Source organism: Tachypleus tridentatus, chromosome 3 (genome assembly GCF_004210375.1).
Source record: "Tachypleus tridentatus isolate NWPU-2018 chromosome 3, ASM421037v1, whole genome shotgun sequence".
Taxonomy (NCBI): domain Eukaryota; kingdom Metazoa; phylum Arthropoda; class Merostomata; order Xiphosura; family Limulidae; genus Tachypleus; species Tachypleus tridentatus.
Window position 1 is genome coordinate 4,809,417 of NC_134827.1, and position 23,063 is coordinate 4,832,479.

Below are 23,063 nucleotides of genomic sequence, written 5' to 3' on the forward strand. Positions count from 1 at the left end.
TTACAATGTATTAAAATATCCGGATTCTTTATAAAAAATAAGTAATCATAAATTTGTTTTTGTAGGCCTTTACAGTGTTGTTTTAGTATTAATGAAATAAACATACGTAAATTTAATCGTTAAATTATAGTACAAATACAAACTGATGTTTTTCTATACAAGTTTCTACAGCTTGTCCCTTAGTGACACGACAGTATGTTTGTGGACTTATAAAGCTAGAAACCTGGTTTCCATACCCATGGTGAGCAAACTAAAAATAGCCCATTGTGTAGATTTGTGTTTACTTTCAAACAAACAAAGAATTCTACGTTTAGATATGTCTCATGAATCTAATCTTCAAGAGCAGCGCTACTGTTTTAAATATCAGAATTAGCATGTTACAAATACACAATTCTAAAAACTAGTGTGGAAGCAATGAAGAATATATAGTAATATGACACCGAAAATGCTCGAATGATGTGATGTCTTGTTGTTTTTTATAGTATATTCGAAGCTAGATTATAAATACGGGACAGCTGTGAAATGTGTAAAGCGATTTCAAGAGAGCGAGTATGTTTCGTTTTTGAACTTAGTGCAAAGTTACACGAGAACTATCTGCGCTAGCCATCCCTAATTTAGTAGTGTAAGACTAGAGCGAAGGAAGCTAATCAACATCACCCACCCCCAACTCTTGGGCTATTCTTAATCAATGAATGGTGGGTAATGTGATTGATTGTAACATTATAACTCCCCCACGACTTAAAGGACGAGCATGTTTGGTGTGACAGGGATACGAACCCGCTTCCCACAGATTACAAGTTGATCGCTCTAACCGCCTGGCCATGCTGGGCCCTCAAGAGAGAGAAATAGTGAATTGATTGGTGTGTTAACTTTCTCGGCTACCTTATACAAGTAAATTGATTTGTTTTAAGTTAGTTAACGTTACTTGTAACTTAGGTCTACAATAATTTGTAACAGTGTACAAGTATTTGCCTTTAAGCTCGTAGAAACGTTAAAGGAGAAAATAAAATAATTTATTATTGTTATGTGGAATTGTTTTCGCCATATCATTAAAAACAACCAAAGAAGGAGTTATGTTGCTACAATATATAACAAAACTTATTTGTCATTTCCAGTGCCGATGGGACAAGCTAAACCTTTCGTTATTATTTAAGTTTTAAACTCCAATAACTGGCGAAGCGTTGGCTGGGTTGGAAATCAATAGCCATAAAACTTGTGGCAAAAGTCACATAAACTGCCTATTTTTTACACATGTTGCTAAATTTAATCTAGGACTCATCAGTTGTCAAACCACTGCAACAAAATTCATTGAAATTGATCCTCAGAGGGATACATGAACAGCCATTCAGGGTAAAACTGATTCTGACACTTTTCCTTCCAGGATCAATGGTTGCAACGAGATCGAAGTAATGGGTCTTCACAATATTGACAAAAATTCTATGTCCATGAAAGGGCTTTTACTAAACCTGACAACTCTGGATTTCAAATTCTCTCTGTTAGCCATAACTCCTTCTGGATGTTAAAAATGCTATTCTGTCTAACTTACAAGCTTTTTTTTTTTTTTATAACTAATGCATAATGATTCAATTAAGGAGTAATGAACATTAAACAGGTATAGAAAACTACATAATTCTATAATGATCAAGAGACAGACATTTTCCTTTTACCAATCATCTCTTTGATGTATTCAGGTAAAACTAGATTGAATGTAGAGCTATAGTAGACAGGTACACTAGATAATAGGAGATTTGATCAGGATATCGATAAGAGTAATACAACACCTTTTACTGGTGAGTCATTGTACAATGAAACAATAAGATTGAACACAAAGCGTAAAATAAAATGCACAATCTTTACTTTTGCAATAAAGCACAAATCATTTATGCGTATACTTGTTTATTTATACAAGGTGATTGATTTTACTAGCTCTCCTCTTCCAATCAAAGTTAAAACGATCTACCAGACTATCCGAGTTCGATATTCCTTAGTTCACAAGAAACCTCGCATTTTGCCAGGTTGACTTGCACTAATCACGTTACTGATCATCTTGTTGTTGTGTCCACCTATCTCTATATGGTTTCCATCCAGTAATGTACACAGATGATTGCATGTTCACCGGAGGAAGCAAGATCTATGCATGGCATATGGAGCTATAAGCATACAAATATATGTTGTATCGTCCGCGTGTCACTGCACGTTACTGGTTATGTGTGTAGGTGTATATAAATATCACTTTATAATTTTTTGTTTGTTTAGGAATTTCGCACAAACCTACTCGAGGTCTATCTGTGCTAGCCGTCCCTAATTTAGCAGTGTAAGACTAGAGGGAAGGCAGCTAGTTATCACCACCCACCGCCAACTCTTGGGCTACTCTTTTACCAACGAAAAGTGGGATTGACCGTCACATTATAACGCCCCCACGGCTGGGAGGGCGAGCATGTTTGGCGCGACTCGGGCGCGAACCCGCGACCCTCAGATTACGAAGCACACGCCTTAACGCGCTAGGCCATGCCAGGCCCAGTTTATAATTTAAAAGAATAATTTATAAAAGTGTTTCTGTTCATTTTATTTTAACTTATAACGTTTCATTTTAACGTAACTGTTAAAATGTTTGTTCTTCCTTTATAGTATTTCATGATGTGTCATTTTGTGTTTTGAATGTTAATTAAAGGATTTTATTTTTTATGTTTGCCTATTTTTTGTTTAAATGTTGTATCATCTATGACGTGTAATTGTAGGAAAGAGAAAAGTAACACGCTTCTTATATATAGCGATTTGCGTTCTAGTTATCTTTGTGCTTCTGTTCTGTGTTATGTATGTTTGTCCGTGAAGATAACATTGCAACATTGTACAAGCAAGTCAATCAAAGCAATGATCATCACTGGCCAAATAGATGATACTTAAAGATTATGGCCTTAATATTTTATAGGAGAATGAATGGTCATCTGGATGGTTCTAGTCATTATGGGTACATTCAACGTTTTATATTAAGTATAGAGCATTAGAATGAAATAGTTCTACTTGGTTTCGGTTTGGGTTCGCTGATGTAAGGACAGGAGTTAAATTTGAGTGTAATCATCTGAGATAGTGTTCTGTTTCTTGTATATTTAAGCCATCAACATTTGTGGTCTTCTGATTAGAAGGAAAATTATTTTGTAGTAACACATTTTACTGGATCACAAAAGAGAATTTTACTCTTTCCAAAATCCTAATTTAACTATTGTGGAAAGATATTTGGAGCGACGAAAGGTGTGTAGCGATTTACAAATCATGTATAAGGTGACTGTCCAGTGTCCTGATGTAAATATGCTTACTGCGTTGCGCTTTTAGAAATAAGTATTGTTTTGCAGTTTCATCACGAGTCCAGTCTTTTTATTCTTTAACTTGAACTTAGTAATTTGGCTAAATTGTAATTTATTTTGTAATTATTCTCATTGATTATTTCATTATAAAGTTAACCCATCTAATGCTCATGCAGATTTCAGTTTTATATGTGGATATCATAGATTAACAAATCAATCAAAATGTGTACAAATTAACTTAGTGGTATGACTCTGGATTTTGGAGCTAATGAGCTGGATTTAAATCCATGTGATACCTCAAAATATCCCATACTTTAAGCGAATTATAAGAGTAACAGTGAACCTCTTAACATGGACAGTAGGTGATGCTGAATGGCTGCCTTCCCTGTGACCGTTAGTTCAAAATTAAGAAAGTATTCGTAGTAGAGCTTTGTCATAAATACAAACCAAACATTTATCATTTGTATATATATAGTCTTGAGTGGGTGCTTGGTGTGTGTTTTTCTTATTGCAAAGCCACATCGGGCTGTCTGCTGAGCCTACTGAGAGGAATCGAAACCCTGATTTTAGCTTGTAAATCCGGAGACATACCACTGTACTGGCGGGGGGCAAGAGTGGGTCCTTTATCAATCCCTTAAAAATTATGGGTAACAACAAATGTACCTAAAACAATGATTTTTTCCGCTTATTTTGGGAACACTTGTTGATAATAAACTATATAAGATGAATATTTTGCGAAATAGTTGCACCGTAATAACAAAACGAAAAATACAACAATATTTAGCTTTTTGTATTTTAATACTTTCGTCGTATGGCAGTTTATATTCTCCTTGTGGTGCTTTTGAACATGGCGCTTCGCGTTAAAGGAGTTTCATTTTTTTCTAGAAGTAGAATATGGAAACCGCAGGTAATTTATATTTTACTTTTAGGTAGAAAGGGGAAAATAGGTTAGTATAGTTAATGTTTAACAGTTTAAATTGTTGCAAACGGGATTATACAGCTTAAAACACAGTACGAATAGTTGTTTCGTGTAGGTTATGATTCTTGACTTTGAAATTGTGTTTTATACTATAGGTAGACCTTTGCATTTAACTTGTAAGTTGTATTTATTTTGCTTGTACTGTGTCTAGCATAAAAATAACACATGGTGCCAATGTAGATAGATAGCAGATATAAATTGTAAGACACTCTAGACATATAGTTTGATGTACATTCGTAGGAAAAAATGAACTGTTCTTTCTTTCTCTCTCTCTCTTTTTTTTTATTTCTAAGTGTAGCACGACCCCAATTTGTTATTGAATACTTTAATTACGAAATCAGTTCTTGGCTTTTATTATAAAGATTTAGTTCAGGAATATAAGTAAATTTTAACCTTTGCTTTGTTCATTGGCCATTACTTTTCAAGTGACAGTATTATTTCAATAGGAAAACTTTTCATACGTTCTTAGCATTTTTATCCTTCAGCCATATTCTCCAGTGTTAACATGATGTACATCATCACTAAATGCAAGAGGCATTGGGTGGGATTTTTTTTCTAGTGGAAGATTACTAAAAATGTTGTGAAAAAAAAACATTTACACAAATAATGAAACTCATGTTGTAGATTTATTCTGTAGTTAATTATAACAAAATTTCTTAGAAGAATAAAAAATAACTTGTTTAAAAACACACCACCAATTTTACAGTCTAACTGTGGTAAAATCTAAATATATTGACCATCCACAAGTATCTTTTAATGTATCTCCAACAAGAATTTTACTGTTTATGCTGCCAGTAGAATTTGCACAATATTCTGGTATGGCCATGTGTAGAAGAAATAACAGTTTTTATGCAGAAAATTAGCCACACATAAAATATTAATTTTTATATATTTTCATTGAACTACTTAGAATTTCAAGTTTTGGTTTATTTTCTTTGTTTAGAACATTCACTAATCATCTTTCAGTATTAGAAATTTAAGGCAAGCTTAACAGAAGGCAATTCAAGTTATCCAGCAATATAATGATTTTTAGTGCAATCAAATGGAATTTTATTTCATATTTTGTTGAACAAGAATAAAATTATGCTTCCAGTAATCTCTCCCTTAACACATAATGCATGTGTTATAATAATATCTAGCTAAACTGTTGTGACAGCTGTTCACAAATTTAGATGTTTCCTCTTGTTTTTCTAAATATACACTACAATGTTTGTACCTTTGCATAAAAAAGCTATTGGGCAGTGACTCATGTAGTTCCAAACCATTTACAGTGCTGGGGTTATAAAAGGAAAACTGTTTGCTTATGTTTAATTTTTTAAACCAATTATGTGCAGGTACTTGCGAACAAAACCTGACCTGTCTCAAAACACAGTTCAAGAAGTCTGACATGTGCACAAGTCATTGGGTTTTGTCTAAGCCCAAAGCCATTACAAAAGTGAAGGTCAGCCAGTCACTAACTGCACATGAATTGAATCCTTTCCTGTGGTGAAATACTGTTGTGTAATTGAGCAAAATACTTTACTCCAGCTATTTCAATCTCTCCAACTCTATGATGAGTATTGGCTGGGTGGTTAACCTTGTGATGGACTGGGATTCCATCAAGGGAGGATATGTTACCAATTTTTATTTGCTTGTGCTAATAAACTTAGAACTTAGCACTAGTTCCCAAGTGCTATATCAATAAAAAATAGGTTTGAACTATTAAGAAAAATGTGATAGATTTCATATTCAAAACAGAAATAACTCCATCAAGCAAGTAATTCCATAGAGTAATAACAAAACCTGACATCTAAACTTTGGCACATTCATTAGAAATGGCAAAACTATGAAGAAGTTTTATGCTTAACATAATAAGTTTTTGAATCATAGACAAACATAAATACTATCCCTTCCCCCTGCCCCTAAAAAAGCAAGCAAAATCATTAACAGAATTAATGAATAACAAATACTCTAAAATAGATCCTTTAGAGATCACACTAATACTATTTTCTCAATTAGGAAAATTCCCATTTATGATTACTCTTTGTTCTCTTTAGTTAGGCCAATTTTCAATCCATTTCTTCCTTTTTTTTTCATTAAAGCACTAAGCATACCAGTGTTGATCAATCTCGTGAGACATCTTATCAGTTATACATGATATCTGACAACATCTTACAAAATCTTAAGAATAAAAGCCAGGTTAACCCTTTTGCTATGGGCTTGGTATAACATAAATTTGTTTACACATCTGCACCCATTAAGTATTTGCACTATAACATATGACATATCATCTGCATCTTCACAAAATTTGTTAACTTTTATTGAAAAGTACAAGTATTTCATTTACAAAAACTGAGATTTTTTAATGAAATATTTTTACAAAAGATTTGTGTGTGAAGTCTATTTTTTGTTACTAGTTTTAGAGTGCAAAGAGATATGTTATGATTAAAAACTATTCTTTGTTCCAAAAATCTCAAATATTATATGCATAATTTTTTAAACATCCTAAATATGTTTCAAAATGTTTGTGTACAGTAAAACTTAACCAACATTATAACAAACATAAAATAATTAGGAAATAAATGTAAACTAAGTCTTTTTTTGTGTGCTGTAATGACTACATATTGTAACACAAAAATACAAATGTTTAGTTTCATAATGCTATATATATTTATTATATTGACATTTCAGTCATGCCTACCTAACATTAAATAACTTACATTAACGTGGTGCACATGTACTTATATTATGTATTCAATAATATGGGACTGACCTGGTTTTAGTGACTAGTATTTTTAATATACAGTCACATTTCAATTATTATACATTATATATATATATATAGATTATTACTATTTGCAAATAAATTAAGTTTATATTTTTTTAATATAGAACAATAAATAATGAAGTAAACAGTTATCTCCTCTTGCTATAACTTTTGTACTTGGTTGCTGCTGGACATAGGTTGCTAATCCTTTTAAAATTTCACACATGCAGGATATCAAACACATTTTTTGGGGGGTTTATATATACAGTTGAATAACCAAAAAATCTTAACTAATTGCTGATACTATAGAATTCCACTATGATTTATTTAGAATTAAAAAAAATATTAAACTTCGAGCAGACTATAGACACAACCTACCTCATTGAACTTTAGTTCAAAAGAATGTGGTAGCCTTTTCACAGATTAAAATGGCTGAGAAAACCACTTCAGTGACATTTTAATTGGTGATTCACGTTACATACTGTAGCAAGAGTATATAAGTATATATTTTAAATATCGAAATAGTTATATGGGGCCACCATGTTTGATTCAGTACATAAGCTATATTTGAGCAGAATAAAAGGAGGTGAGGTTCTTCTTTTATAATCTAACTTGATAATATTAATAATTTTAATTCCTAATTTATATGGAACTATGGAAGTAGTATTTTGACATCACAGGTATCCAAATTTAAACAGTGCTGTATTCAACATACCTTGTGACTCATTAAAATCTGTATTTAGATGTGTTTCTTTAATATTCACTTTTAAATTAAGAAATTAACTAATATATAACATTAAAGTATGAATTATAATATACAATATGATTCCAAACTTACTGACATAAATTCATAAAATAGTAATTCAATAAAATTTTGAATGCAAGTCAACAAACATGATGATGTGGCCTTTGACCTGTGACCTGTTGCAAAAGGGTTAATGTAATTTACTTGCAATGGGAATAAAAAAATGTTAATTCATATATTAAAGACTATAAAAAACTTAAGATTATTGAACTCAAATTTAACAGATTATGTAACAACATTTTTCCTTTTTCTTGTTCCTGGGTAGAAAGTGTTATTTCCCAACTGTTTATGCCTAAAGTAAATGGAAAAGACTTATTTTTCTCTTCAATCTTTACTTTAGTGACCTGAGTAATGAAATATTAAAATTTACTCATTTTCCAGAACATTCCAGGTAGATTCAATGCTGAATAGCTGATAGAGAATTTTCTTGTACTTAAAGAATTTTCAATAACTTTCTAGAATGTTGTAGAAGCCTCAAAGCTGTACTGCTCCATAATGGGAATAAGTATCCATCTCTTCCCCTGCCTCATCTTGTGCACTTCAGAGGAATAAAACAGCATCAAGACCTTGCTAGAGGCTTTGAAGTATGATGAATATGGCTGGGACATTATTGGAGACTTCTAAATGGTGGCATTCCTGTTAGGTCTCCAAGGAGGCTTTACCAAATTTCCCTGTTATCTTTGCCTTTGGGACAGCAGGGATACTGCAGGGCACTACAACAGGAAGCACTGGCCATAATTGGACTAAGTTCTCTATGGGGAGGCACAATGTCAAGTGTGAGCCACTAGTGGATCTCCAGAAGGTGTACCCACCATTGCATATAAAATTGGGTCTTATGAAACAATTTGCCACAGCTCTTGATAAGGAGTCTGCAGCCTTTAGGTACCTTCGAGACTTCTTCCCTAAGCTGTCTGAGGCAAAGGTCAAAGCTGGTGTCTTTGTTGGACCACAAATAAAGAAGATCCTGGAGTGCACAGAATTCCCCAAGAAGCTCAGTAGAAAGGGAAAAAAATCTTGGGGCAGCTTTGTCGCAGTAGTTTGGGGCTTCTTGAGCAATCACAAGGCCGAAAATTATGTGGAATTGGTTGAGGTTCTGGTGAATAACTACAGCAAAATGGTCTTCAGGATGTCCCTGAAAGTCCACATCCTTGATGCTCATCTTGATAAATTCAAGGAGAACATGGGAGCATACTCAGAAGAGCAAAGTGAGTGCTTCCACCAAGATACACTGGACTTTGAACGCTGCTACCAAGAAGCATATGATGAAAACATGATGGGAGACTATATTTGGGGGCTGATACGTGAAAATGATTTACATTACAGTCGCAAATCTCGAAAAGCTACTCACTTATGAACATTTTTGCTCATTTTTTGTGTAACTTTAGTATAAATACATGTAAATCTTGATTCATATGTTGTTTTATTCAGACCTTATGTAAATGAAAATGTGCAAATTTGCCTGTTTTTACATAGAAAATAGGTTAATTTCTAAATTTCATTATCCAGGTCACAAAAGCAAAGTTTGAAGGGAATAATGGCCATTTTCTGTACTTTTACAACTTAAGCAATTAAGAAATAACATATACTATCCAGGAACAAAATTTGTGTTACATAGTGTTATCCAAGGTTGTGAAAGGAGTTGGTATAAATTGGCATTAGTTATCTTATTGTGAGACTCGGTAATATTTGATGAAAGGTACTAGGATGTTGCTTTGTTCATTGCTGTAATTAGCTTCATTAATTTGTTTTTGTTGTATATTATGGATACATTTTAAGTTACAAGAAACTCATGATTTCTTAAAACTTTTTTTTTCCTCATAGAAATAGACTACTTTTTATAAAGGAACTCAAGTTTGAAATGAATTATTAACTGTATAAAAGTTATATTCAATCAATTTGTGATGATTAACATTGTGAACTGTGAGATGAAAGTAAATGAAATAATGAAAATGGATGGAATAAAATGATTGTAGATAAGTTTTAAGTAATTAACATAAAAAATTGTGCTTCAGTTAACTCGTTTAAAAATGTGTCTAGTCCACTAGCCTCAAAGTACTTGTAACCTTCATTCAAAATATAGGAACTTGTATGATTTTAGAGGATCATTCCAGCTTACAGATATTATTCCTATCCATACTGTAAAGTACATCAATGCATATTATATTAGATTTACCATTTTTTAAACAGTACATTGAACTGGGACTAAAACTATTAAGAAAGAGAAGATTAAAAAGAAAAAAGAAAAAAATCACTTCAATGCTTCCTATAAGTTTGTACCAGTTGTCTTATTAAAATGATTTTGTTATTTGTGAGTGTAGTATAAAGTTATTTGAAGTGTACTTTGACATAGAAAATAAAGTGGATTATTTACATATTTTGCTTATTAAGCAAATGTTGGTAAGATAGTATGACTTATTGGTTTGGCATTAAATCACTAAATTATGATATCATTGGATAGATTTTTATTTTAAGGACTTTGGAAAAGTATTAAATATAATTGTACTTCAATTATTTTATGGCAAAAGATTTTTTATAGTTTTGAAATATATTTGAAGACCAGATAGAAGTGAGTTATATTGGTAAAACAATGTCATATTCCTTCTACATATTTATGTCTCAACATATAGATAAAAGCAGGAAAGCATTCATATGGATAAAAAATCTAGAGATGCTTTTTGCGATGTGGCAATATCAACTGGCTTAGGTAACTAGAGAATAATTTTTACAAGTTTAATTTCTTTTTATGCAGTCAGGTGTGATATATTTGTATTTATCGATATTTAGATTTACATGTATAAACTATACTAAAAATAAGTAGAATAGCTTATCCATTTGATTATTAGCTTTTTTTTTGGTGTGTTAATAAATATAACATGCTTGTGTGTGTTTTTTTTATTGTTATTTTCTTTTATATAGAAGCCAAACTTGTATGTTTTGTTTGTGATGACACTGACCTGTTGACACTCAAGGACCTCCTGATTTTGCCGTGCCTTCCCGTACTACATACTTTCTCATTACAAGAACATTCTTCTAAACCCTATTTGGTTTCATGCTAAACAATTTTCCTCTCAGTTAAATGATTGCATTAACTTCATCCCCAACAGGCTTTGGATCAGTCTGCCCTTGCTTATCATTGTGCAGACTGTCCTTATCCCAACCAACAACTGTTTGACTCATTTGAGGGGCAAGTCATGAATTTCCTATCAATTTAACACCTGCCTATGTTTTACTCTCATGACTTTTTTGAGGTATCTTTCCACTATTCATCTCCTGTTTGAGGCTCTTCATAGAAATTGTGAGGAATTTTCCAGGGACACTCTCTCCCTCCTTTTCTCCATATTGGCTCATTTGTCATCTTTGGTTCTGGAATTACATACATGGCTTCTCTAATGTTAGGGCCTTTTGAATCAGGATGCTGTATTAATTGAGTCTGTTTACCTACACCTTATCTCATGGATTTACATATGACCCCATTTTATACCATTTTGGAATCCTAGGTGGTGTGGGTCCAACAACAGTCTGCTCTCTCCCAGTTGGTAATCCATTTGTGTCAGTTGGAGCCAAGTGTGATGTTTGTTATAGTTTCTCATCCTTCCCCTTCTCAACCCTTAATTGTCCCTCCCTCTATAGGTGCCACAGTTTGTCATTTTTCCTAATGGCACATCATGTTGCCAACAGTACCAGTGACTATAGAATGGGTTCTGGTCCTGTAAAAACTCAACTCGCAACCTTTTTACATTAGTGGCACCCTTTCATCAATAATGTTGGGTTTTTCAAGTTTTGTTGGAAGAATTCAAAACCCCATTGTTTCTCAGAGTTTGTCTGAAATGGTTCTGGATCTCTTCACTCAACAGGTTATCGAAGCTGATCCCCATCAGACACTGAATTTTTACTCCCAACTATTTGTTGTTCCCAAGAAAACTGGGGAATGGAGGCTTGTCATCAATTTGTTTTACCTTAATTACTCTGTTCACCTTCCCTATTTCACCATAGACTCATCTCACCATCAAATATGCATTTTCTCCAGTTTTATGGAAGACCAAGATCTACATCACTAATTCTTAGCTGCATATTTATGTCTTAGCACAGTCTCATCTTTGGTTCCTATTTCACAGGGTGGTGTGCTGGTTTCATGCCCTGCTCTTCAAGCCTGCTTCTGCACCTTGTGTTTTCTATCAGGTGACCAGGGCTTTTGCTCTTCATCTTTGTGCCCTGGAGTTGCATTTCCTTCCAGTCTCTGGGATGTAAGGTGAAGATGGCATGATCCTCATCCTACTCCAACATATATGTCAGTTTTCAGTAGTAATGGGTTTTGGATGTAGTTGATTTACTAGATATGGTCTATCATGCATCATCATCCTTTGTTTACCCACTTTTTCTGCTTTGTGGGATTGACTTGTATATATCTATTTCAGGGTTTGAATACATAACCTCCCTCAACTGTCACCCTTTGGATGTGCTCCTGTTTTTTTAGTGCCCTTTCTCTCCACTCTTTACAGATGGGCAAAGAGTACCTGCTCAGAAGTGATGCAGTTCCCCTGCTCAAGTCTTTTGATCTGACTCTCATATACAGAGGTATCCTTTGGATGCTTTTGGAGGGTATGTTTGTTCTTCCCTTGGACTGTTTCCTCCTCCTAATCAATGTGAGATTCTAGCTAATCTTGTGAGGGAAGGGAAGTAACATTTCAGAAGTTATAATTGTCTTGTACTGAAAATATATTTTTGATAGGTGCTTCCCTCCATTCAGACTCTTCTCGTGTTTGTCTTCTGTGAAACTGAAGTGGTGGTTCAGTAGGGGCACATATATCACATGCTTCAGGTGAGTATTCTATATTCCTGTTGGTGGAGAGTTGAAGCATGATGATTTACATGATTTCAGTAGGGGGTAGCAGAAGTCATGAGGCATGTGTAAAGAAAAAGTTTGCTTGTAGAGGGCAGCAATGAACAAGAATAGCATAGATTTTTATGCAGATCAAGGCAGCAGTGTTTACTATTTTATAAAAAAGGTCAGTGTTTTTTTTACAAGTTTATAAATAAAGTTTTTATTTTATTTTAGCAACTATTTAGAGTTTGGTGTCATGGAAAAAATTCAACTAGCAACACAAAGGTGCCAGAGCTGGAAGAAAGGCCAGAAAAGCAGTATCATAGCTCTTATTATCAAAAGGAAAAAGGAAAAATTTATGACAAAAAACCATTTAAATTCCAGTGTCAAAAAGGAAAAGCATATTTTTGGTGTTCCTGTGGGCACAGTAAAAGACAGGCAAGTTTCACTTGCTAATACACAAGAAAGTTTTAGTTTTATTAAAAAATTTTAATTTTGTCAGTTATCTCAGTTTAGCAGTTACCAAATAATCTTTGAAAGTTATTTTCTACAAGGGCTAATACTGTTTTATGATGACAGATATTTGGCTCTAGGATTGGAGTTTGTCAATGTGACTGTGCCTTGGCTTTTAAGATGGACAGTATTTTAAAAGTCTCTGTCAAGGCTTTACAGTTACAGAATAGTTTAAAAACGTCCTTTTTTCATGAACAAAGGTGCAATTTTCTAAGGTATTTCAGTCCTGAATTCTATGCTGTGCAATTTCTTTATTTGAAAGTTTGGTTATTGTTGTATAGTAGCCTAAACACAATGGAATATAATGGCATAGGATCTTTAATATTAAAGGCTATTAATCATAATAGTATTTGCTAATTACATTTGAGTCAATATCATAATAGATGTAGTGGGTTTCTCGTCATCACTGATAATAGATGTCTTATGAGTTACTAGTAACATTCAGTATCTAGAAATGTGAATTTTGTCTAACTTAATTAATTCAGTAAAATTGTATCAATTATACAAGATGTATAATTGTTAGAATTCATTAGTATGTTTTATCAGAGCTTTTCTCTTAGTATTTTTTCATGTTCTTTAGAAAATGGAATAACTTGTATATGAATATTTATTTGTAAATTATAAAATCATTATTCTCTAGTTAAAATACAAACTACAACAATGTGAAGATGATTAGAAATGATAATTAGCTCTGTAAGTAATACTACATTAGTAAGAACTGGTTCAGCTAACATAAATATGTAAATATTACACAAAACTAGAATTTTCCATATGTATATATACACACTTATGTACATACGCTCACATGTTGGAAGAATATTCAGAGTTTATCACATACTATGTTCTTATCTTTTTGGAAAAAGTAATAAGATTTATGAATTTCATGTGTGTGCAACATGCAGTAATTCCTCTTTGCTGTTCATTTCAGCCATTTTGCGACAAAAGCCATGCCAGTCCATACATAAAGATCAACCTTCGACCAGTTAGGTTTGTACCTGAAGAAACAAGGGAATATTGGTTCTGTAACTGTAAGCAGACAAACAACAGACCATTTTGTGATGGCTCCCACAAATATCATGATGTTCAATCTGCCACAGCAACTGTGAAGAGCTAGATTTAAGTTGCTTCACTCTTGGGGTGCAACAACATACATGTTGTAACTTTATAGAAAATTAAAAAATAAGCTAGTCTTAATTGTAATAGGAATTTTCTCTACATAAGTTGAAAATGAACAAAGTTTTACATGGTTGCATCTTTAGAATAAAACATCATGAAGTAGTAAACTATTACTCTGAAGTAATGTAAATTATCACCAAAATACAACTTCTCATATTACTCTCATTCACAACATATTGATGGTGAAACGTATTAAGTATTTTACTGAGAAAAAAAAACGTTAGTGAAAAGTCTTGTTCAGATATTATGGAAAGTGTAGTTTAAACCATAGAATAAGAATTAGAGCAATGTCTTTTGATCAGATGTCACGTGTGCCAGTGCAACATTTGAGGTTTATAAATTTTGTGACTGGGAAATGTTACGTTTTAAATCTTGTATTGTTATTAACCTACACAGGGCTACCTGTGCTCTGCTTACCAGGGATATCAAAACCCAGTTTCTAGCAGTACAAGTTCACAGAAATTCTGTCACTGTGAAGGAAGGCTTTTTTAAATCTCACTTCAATCTGGGACGTCGTTAAAATACATACTGTCTTAACTGATGTGATCATGGGTAAATTTCTTCGATTTAGATCAGTTCAACAACAATGATCTGCAGGAATATTTTTTTGAATTTGTTTATCCTGTACAATAAGTTTCAAGAGTTAAGTAATATTTAATTACATGTTAGACCACTGATTATATAATTTACAACACATGCTTTTCTGGTAATATTTTTGTAAAAAGAGGAATCAAGAATGTGACATTGGATTCTGTATTACGTTTTTTGCATTTCTGAGTTTTCTATAATAATTTTTGTTGATTACTTCATCTTATACACTTATGTGGTATCTTTGAAAGAAACAAAATAAAATTTAGTAAATGTATTTAAGGTAGTTTCAGGAGCTAGAAAAATATATTTAAGTAAAAATTAAATTACTGAGAATAAACTAACCTCTCCAGAGTTACTGTATTCTTAAAATAGCAACTAGCATAACTTTAGTTTTTGAAAATGATTTTTATTTAATCATTTAAAATGTTACAAGAGACAACCAATACTATTATTTACATCACTTGTGATAAATACACAACTGTACAATAACACTACTAAAGCAGATCTTAAAATGATACAAATGTGGGATGCTCCAAGTTAATTACAATGCAAATAGTTATTTTAATTTAGTAACATAAGCATCTCTCTGTTACTCACATATTCAACAGTATGTTAGAAACAATTTGAGCAGTTTTAAGAAGTAAAAAACAAAAAAGTGAATGGAATTAGTGTATCAATTCTAATAATTTCTGCTTATGTAAAATTATGAATTTTAAAGTTAAAGATACTTCCATATGGCACCTAACTCAAAGAAATTATGTAGTATTACTTTCTTCCCCCATATCTGATAATTTTTACATTTAAGTTCCTATGATGAACTGGATACCATTAGTTTGTAGTTGACTAAAACCATGCAGCTTTAAATATTCATTGAAAATTTATTAAAAACTAATATTTGCATAAAAACAAAAAGGAGATCAGGATGGGCATTTTTATTACAATGTTTAATGTTGGGGCTTTTGATTCAAGTAATTTTCAAATATACAAAAGATCATAGAAGGTGCTACCACACAGACATTTCAAAGCTCTTCAACTAATTAAAAGCTAACTACATTAAAAGAAAGGCAGTATCTGTGAAACTGTTTAACATGTATTCATAAATTTAACTGATAAATCTGGACAACAAATAGGGTAGATCTTTTTAACAAGTTATCTGTTCAAGTGAGTGCTCGAAGATTAAGACTTGATGATTTTATCCGGAACTAGTTTTTATTTTTTACTTAGTTGTAACACTTCAGAAACTGTAATGTTGGAAAATGCATGAGAAAGAATTAATGTGTAAATATGGAGATTGCATATCATGTATCCAGTCTTTTGTTCTACTGTTAAACAGAAATTATACAGGTCTATATTTCAATATTTTATGAAGTTTCAGTACATAACTATGACAGCAAGACTTCTCTTTGTACTTATTGAACTTACTGTTCTCTTGCAAAGTAAAATTTCAAATTATAGAAGATGTGTAATACTAATAGACACCACGAGTCACACCCAAAACTTTCACACCAATACATAGTACTATGAAAAATTTACAATAGAATAAAAATGATAAAGGCATAGTTAAATGTATGTATTCAACTACAGGCCACTTTTACATAATGTTCTGTGTACCTGTAGCAAAGGCAATAGTAAAAAGAGTTTGTTTTATGTACTCTGAAAAATTATAAGGCTTACATAGTTCTATTTAAGAATAATAATAAATATATTAGCTATGATAATGCACTGACAGAACAAATAGTTTCCTGTCAACAGATGCAACTTTCAAAATATTTTAACATTTACTTTCCCATACCCTAACTGATATTGTGCAGCTACTAAAAATGCATCTAAGAAGATCATTTATGACAAATGGTTAACTTTTTCTTCTAAAACAACTATTTAATAATGGAATGACTCAAGCAGATGAAAGCTAAGTGTTTTGCAGTACATGTTTAACTAAACCATTGCTATAAGAACTTTGTCCAATCACAGTTAAGAATAATTAAGGCAAAAAGTGGTGAAAAATACCAGATACATTCAAAGATTAGAACTAAGTGTAAGCATTTCATGTAAATATGGTATTAAACTTATGAAATTTGATTTTTAAAAAATATTTTCAAAGATCATATGTATATTATAACCCCCAGTAGCAAGAAATAAACCCAAATCTAGGGGGGGAAATGCCAGCGTCAAAAAAGGATTGCAGGTGCCGGACTGTATAACCATAATCCAATAATTGAATCTAAAAAACCTTCTGATTGAAAAATTATACTCATAAATGAAATCTGCAAAATGCCTTATGGTGGGTGCCATAAACATAGAAAGAAAGAAGACTGCTTCACCTGTAACATTTATAAATGCTGCATACCTTGGGATTCATGCTTGAATAAAGCAAATGATATTAATTGGAAGTGAAGAAGAGTAATGAGAAGGAAAAGTGTCTTGAGAGGTCAAAACAAAATAAGAAGGCAAAATGTATGATACTGTTTCTGGAAACACTGAAGCCTCTAAAATTATTACTGCTATATATAGATGTCTCTGTTCTCATAAATCATGGATTTCAACTCTGAGGAATATTCTGAAAAGTAGAGAGTCAAGTAGCTCATTTATAACATTCAGCACCTTCTGGAATAATATTTCAAACTTTGCCATGATGCCTAGAGGAGTCAGTTTATCATGACCAAGGGTTTTATCAATAACTTAATTTGATGAGGGTTTGGATTTATTTACAAGCCAAACAAAAAGAAAGATGGTTAATTCAGATTGCTTTTTTGAATTTCTACTGCTTTTCATAGCACTTTACGTACTTATATGTTCCATTGCTAAAAAAAAACTTGTGTATATTTCGTATGTTAAAAAATAACTAATTAGCAGAGGAATTAGCCAAGTCTTATTTCTGTCATCTACTATCACAATAGTACGACCTAATCTGGTATGTTAAAGACGTAGTTTTACTTATAAGACCATCACAAAATTTAGGAGTAAAGAGTGCATACTTGAATTTACTGATGGAACTATCTGCATGTTTTTATTCTGTTATTTAATACGCTATTAATTTCTAATACTGAAATTATAGATTTTATAGAAACCATATGGTCATTTTCAACAAAGAAATGCAAGTCTCCATTGTACAGTAATAGAAATGGATATCAGACTTTCATTCATGCTTTATAAGTTTAACAATTGGATTTAAAATTGCACCTTAAATAGAACCATCTGCATTTCCAAACACAAATGCTATTATTTTTGTATGATAATTTTAAAATAAGTAGTTGCATGCAACTTTTGTAATTGATTAAATGCTTTCTTGTATATTTGTAATTAGATACTGCATGTTTTTTTGAAAATAGTGCTTGCAATTAGAATCTCTGGAACTTTAGTAATAAAATGAAATTTAGCAATTAAGTGTTGAAGAAGAGCTAGCTGAAGAAGTGTTGTATGTCGTACATTTTGGTTAGTACAATGTTGTTACATTAGGATCTATGATCAACTATGACACTAGTTTTAAGAATGTGTGTGTGTGTGTGTTATATATATAACATACCCAGTTAATATTAGCATGTATTAGTGAACCTTGTGGCTAACTATATTTGGCTAAACTACACAACATCAGCAGGCCAAATCTGAAGCTGTAAATGGCACACAGCTATTAACAACTAATATACAACACTATTAACACAAGTTAGAAAAAACATTTCAATTTCCCATATTCTTCACAACTTTAGTATTTTCCCAATTAAAAAAACAAGTAAACAAAGTTTAGCATTAATAGAAATACTATTGGTAATTAAGATATACAAGTTTTGATAAAAACTTAACTACCAAAAACATAACCCTCATACTACATGCCTTTGGACTAACAGAATTGATTTGATAACATATGCACATGCAACAGAATACTTCAAATCAAAACCACTTATGTGCACTACTTTATAATCTCTTCATCATTGTATGATTTTAGTGATGAAATCCATTAACCTCCTAGCATATTGTTCAGGATGTACTGTTGAGATCTCAGCTCCTGAGCCGTGTTTCACTGTCTTGGCTGCTTGAGCTGTCCTTTTTCTCATTCCATAATGAGTCAGGACATCAACTAAAGCCATAAAGTACACCTCCTTCTGTGGAGCTCCTGCAAGGGAGAGAAAGGTACAAGTATTTAAGATTAAGAAGAAGCATCTTGTGTTTGGTAACAACACGAGAAAAATCATCTAAATTATGATAAAAAAAAACCTACAAATAAACAACCTTTAAATTCAGAATATTCTTTAAAAAAAATTAAGAAAAAGAGTATGGTAAATACCTTTCAACAAGGCAATACACAATTAAGAAAAATATTTAGTCAGATAAAATAAAAAATCACCAGCCAAACAAAAATGAGCAATATAGATTTGCATATCTACCTTGAGATATTCCCATGGAAACTAATTTACCTTCACAACTGTTGATGGCATAGATGTCCTTGTCTGGGTCAAGTGACTCAACAACAGGAGGAACAGCAGTCTGGGGTGAGTCAGGAGGAGTAGGCACTATTGCTGCCAGGCCACTACCAGCAGAATCTTCATCTTCGTCTGTTGGTAGTGGTCCTCCATTCTCCACACCATTTCCATCGGCCTCCATGGCTTCTGCTCGCTCTTACGCTGCTTTTTCACAGTTGTGAACCCCAAGAAGAAGAGAGTAGTCCATCACATTGAGTTTGCAGAGAAACTACAATAAAGACAAGTTTTCTCGATTTAACAGTCTCTGCTTTTTTTTGTCATACAAAACATTTTGTAAATTCTCAAATGTCATTTGCTGGCTATGAAAGAGAATTCAACAATGCATCTGTTTACAGGTTTTATATTTTTCAAATTTTGTTTTCTCTTGTATTTTATTTCTAAATAAACTTGTATCCATTTTGACAGCTTTATTTAAATTTTATTTAATACTATTGTTATTTTCTTATACATAAAGGTATAAACATCTCATTTATATTTGACAGTCTGATTTACAGAGAGTTTTATCTTCACATTTTAGTTTTAATTAAAACACTTTTTAAGCTAAAAGAAAGTACATCTGTAGTGTGCTAGCTATATTGTTTCGTTATATTCTTCATATTTTAAACAAATGGTTGGTTACTTATGTTTGGTAACCTAGTGAACACTACAGAACAGTATTCCTTCAGGCTAAGCACTATGAAAATATTTAAATGAAATAAAGGTTTGCTAATTGAATAATCTTAAGAGGTGACACAACAACAAGTGTGTCACAAGGAATAATAATTATTATTACTGAAGTTCTATTGTAGACAATAAAAAAATGAGACTCGACTACATTAAAAAAATAATTCTTAAAATTTTGTTTTCAAATAGAGAAAAATACAAGTCTTTATTTCAATCCAATTAATAAACCCAAATTGCATACAATACATATAGAAATATTTTAATATTTGTTTTTGGATAACGAAGAATTGGTTTGACAGTACTTGTTAAACTGGTACATCCCACTATTTAACAATCCAAGACCTAAAGAATAAGTTGCATAGTTATTGGTTTTTATGAATTGAACAGCAATAAAATGAGAAAAGATCTTATTTCACAGTTTACTTTTATTCCTGAAGAATCGATATTCCAGTATGCTTTGAAATTTAAATGGATGGTGAGTTTCTGTAAATAAAATAGAACAGTTTGTTTTAACTAAGAATATCAAAATTAGAAATGTTTTTTAGGTCTGACAGTAGAAACATCTGTTCCAAATAAAAAAAGTGAAAGTTTTTTTTCAAACAGATTTGTCAAAATTCTCACCTCAATATCATATGACAATATATTCATGATCTTTTCCTTGGCTTCTGGTCCTATGTGTACCACTTTTCCATCCTTGACAAAGTCATTGTCCTTCAAAGTGACCACATCCTTTCCCTATAATTACAATATCGGAGTAAAGTTTTCCTAAACTCAAGTAAAATAAACATTTATTTTTACAAAGTAAATTCATTATCAAAAGTTACTTTTCATCACATGCGTTATTTAACATTTGATTGTAACTTTATGTCTGAATCGTTTTAAAGAAAGCAATGTACTTGCCTAAGTAACTGTACAAAATATTTTATATTCATTTTTGTACACAAGTTCTTGAGAACCATATTCTGAGTAATATAACAACTAAGTACATTATATTATAGTAGTACATTGTATAACACTTCAAACTTCTCTTTTTAAAAAACATTTATAATTCAGAGCCAAGACAATATGAAATAACCATTGTTATTTTCTTGGCTAACTACATCAAGTGATCCTCTTATTTGAGAGGATTCTGGAAAATAAACATAAAATGCACAGTTTCTGGGATAGCATCAAAACAGTACCTCCTCCCACCCCCAAACAATTGCCACAAAATAAACCACTAGCCTTAAACTATGAAAAACTGAAAAAGAAGACAGCATTCAAAAAGCTTGATGAAAACAATGGTTGATAGTTGCAAAGTTTTAAAATAAAACCAAGAAGACTATTGAAACAAAAAAAGAAAAAGAAACAAATACCAATGAAATGGTTACAGTGAAATGGGCATAGTAATAAAAACTGAAGCTATTATTTAAAGGTTTAATCTTTAAGGGGTTTGAGTTTGTTTTTTTTTACTAAAAAATAAGATCTTATTATTCGAATCAAATAATATTTGTTCAAACAGTCATCATTAAAGATTTTCATTGCATAATCCTCATGCTAGAAAGGTGTAACACAAGCCTAATTTAGACACCAACATTAAACCTTCACACATTAAACATATATGATTTCCAATGTAAATAAAAGAATGAAAATATTTGAGTCTTAATCAAGATACAGCAGTCACGATATTTGTATCAATACCAGAACAAACAAAAAGAAAACTAATAATATTATTTCAGTTTAGTGTATAGTTTTTTACTCACCATTAATAACCTAAAATAAAAAGGAAAACATACTCTTGTAGCCTAAAATGCTAGAAATTGCAATGAAAAATTTAAACGAGGTGTTACGAAACAGTCATTACCTAAATAATTGATTACATATATGACTTCAGATTTGGTATCAAAACGTGTTAACTTTATTATTAATCATGATGTATAATTTTTGTTTAACATAAGATGGAACAGTAAAGTAAAATAAGCGACACACTTGGAATATTAAATCAGTGGGGCCAAAAATGTAATACTCAGCTACTTAGATTCACATATGCTTTTGGTGAGAAACAATTATTTTTGAGTTATACTCATCTGAAGATTTTTGGAAAAAGTTGAGTTTGTTACAGATTTTAAAGTATGTGAAAAATCAGCTTTTGTAACAAGAGGCGATCAGAAAAAAAAGAAGAAAAAAAGATTTGACTGACACGTCCAAGATTTCAATAATCCTATTCTTACATCTGTATCAATAATATTCCTTGCTTAACAAGCTCAGAATTAATGATCTAGTTCTTAAATTTTTACTAACAGTCTGACATATTTAGGATTTCTATGGTACATTTTAATTTTACAGAGGCCATAAGTAATAAAAATCCAATAGTGAAGTCTACAGCTGTTTTTACCTAAAGAATTCTGGATAAGAGTGATGATTGCACTCAGGTCCCATTATACAGAGGTCCACTATACCATGGGTTCACATACAGCTCTTGGCTCCCCAAAATTTTAGTAGACAGACCTATTAGCAGCATTGGACCCTCAGAAACTATGTATAATCGTGGAACTCAAATATTATGTTTCATGGCTTCTCACTCCCTACAATTAACAAAACTATCACTATTTAAGATACTTGTCTTGTTGAGTCCAAAATCCAACATAAAACCTAAGAATATAAGCAAAGAGAATTAGGAAAGCAAATTGAGAATAGTCATGTGCTTCTAGGAAAAGTGGGAAGACCACTGTTGATGTTATAAGTGCTTGTTTACTGCATGGTTTATTAAACAATGATGATGTGTAGTTTCTAATTGCATTCAATTTAGAATATCAGCACAAGTTGTTAGTTTTGGCATATATTTGATGATTCAATCAGATTGGTACAACAATTTGTGATGGGGCTGGGTTCTGTTCTCTGACTTTGGATTCCACTATACAGCAATCCACCTATAAGGTGGTCACAGCTCTTGGCTCCCGTTATTTGTACTATAACAGGACTCAAGTGTGTATGTCCTCTGTTAGGTGAATG

General features: G+C 32.0%; 2 protein-coding genes across 3 annotated transcripts in view; one reads left to right on the forward strand and one right to left on the reverse strand.

The window, feature by feature from the left end:
• Nucleotides 1-14,450, forward strand: part of LOC143246248 (uncharacterized) — a 41,012-nt gene extending 26,562 nt beyond the window's left edge. Inside the window, exons 1-3 of one of the 2 annotated variants that reach the window (XM_076492652.1) lie at nt 4,057-4,209; nt 12,889-13,092; nt 14,096-14,450. In XM_076492652.1, the coding sequence (XP_076348767.1) occupies nt 4,114-4,209; nt 12,889-13,092; nt 14,096-14,281 (486 nt within the window). In that variant the 5' untranslated portion in view covers nt 4,057-4,113 and the 3' untranslated portion in view covers nt 14,282-14,450. Of the gene's footprint in view, nt 1-4,056; nt 4,210-12,888; nt 13,093-14,095 lie in introns of those variants that run through there. The other variant, XM_076492651.1, reaches the window with a different exon arrangement.
• An 869-nt stretch (nt 14,451-15,319) lies between these two features.
• The window catches only part of LOC143246246 (phosphatidylinositol 5-phosphate 4-kinase type-2 alpha-like), a 56,471-nt gene continuing 48,727 nt past the window's right edge, over nt 15,320-23,063 (reverse strand). Inside the window, 3 exon segments of the mRNA XM_076492647.1 lie at nt 15,320-19,042; nt 19,344-19,617; nt 20,694-20,807. Coding sequence (XP_076348762.1) covers nt 18,858-19,042; nt 19,344-19,617; nt 20,694-20,807 — 573 coding nt within the window. The 3' untranslated portion in view covers nt 15,320-18,857.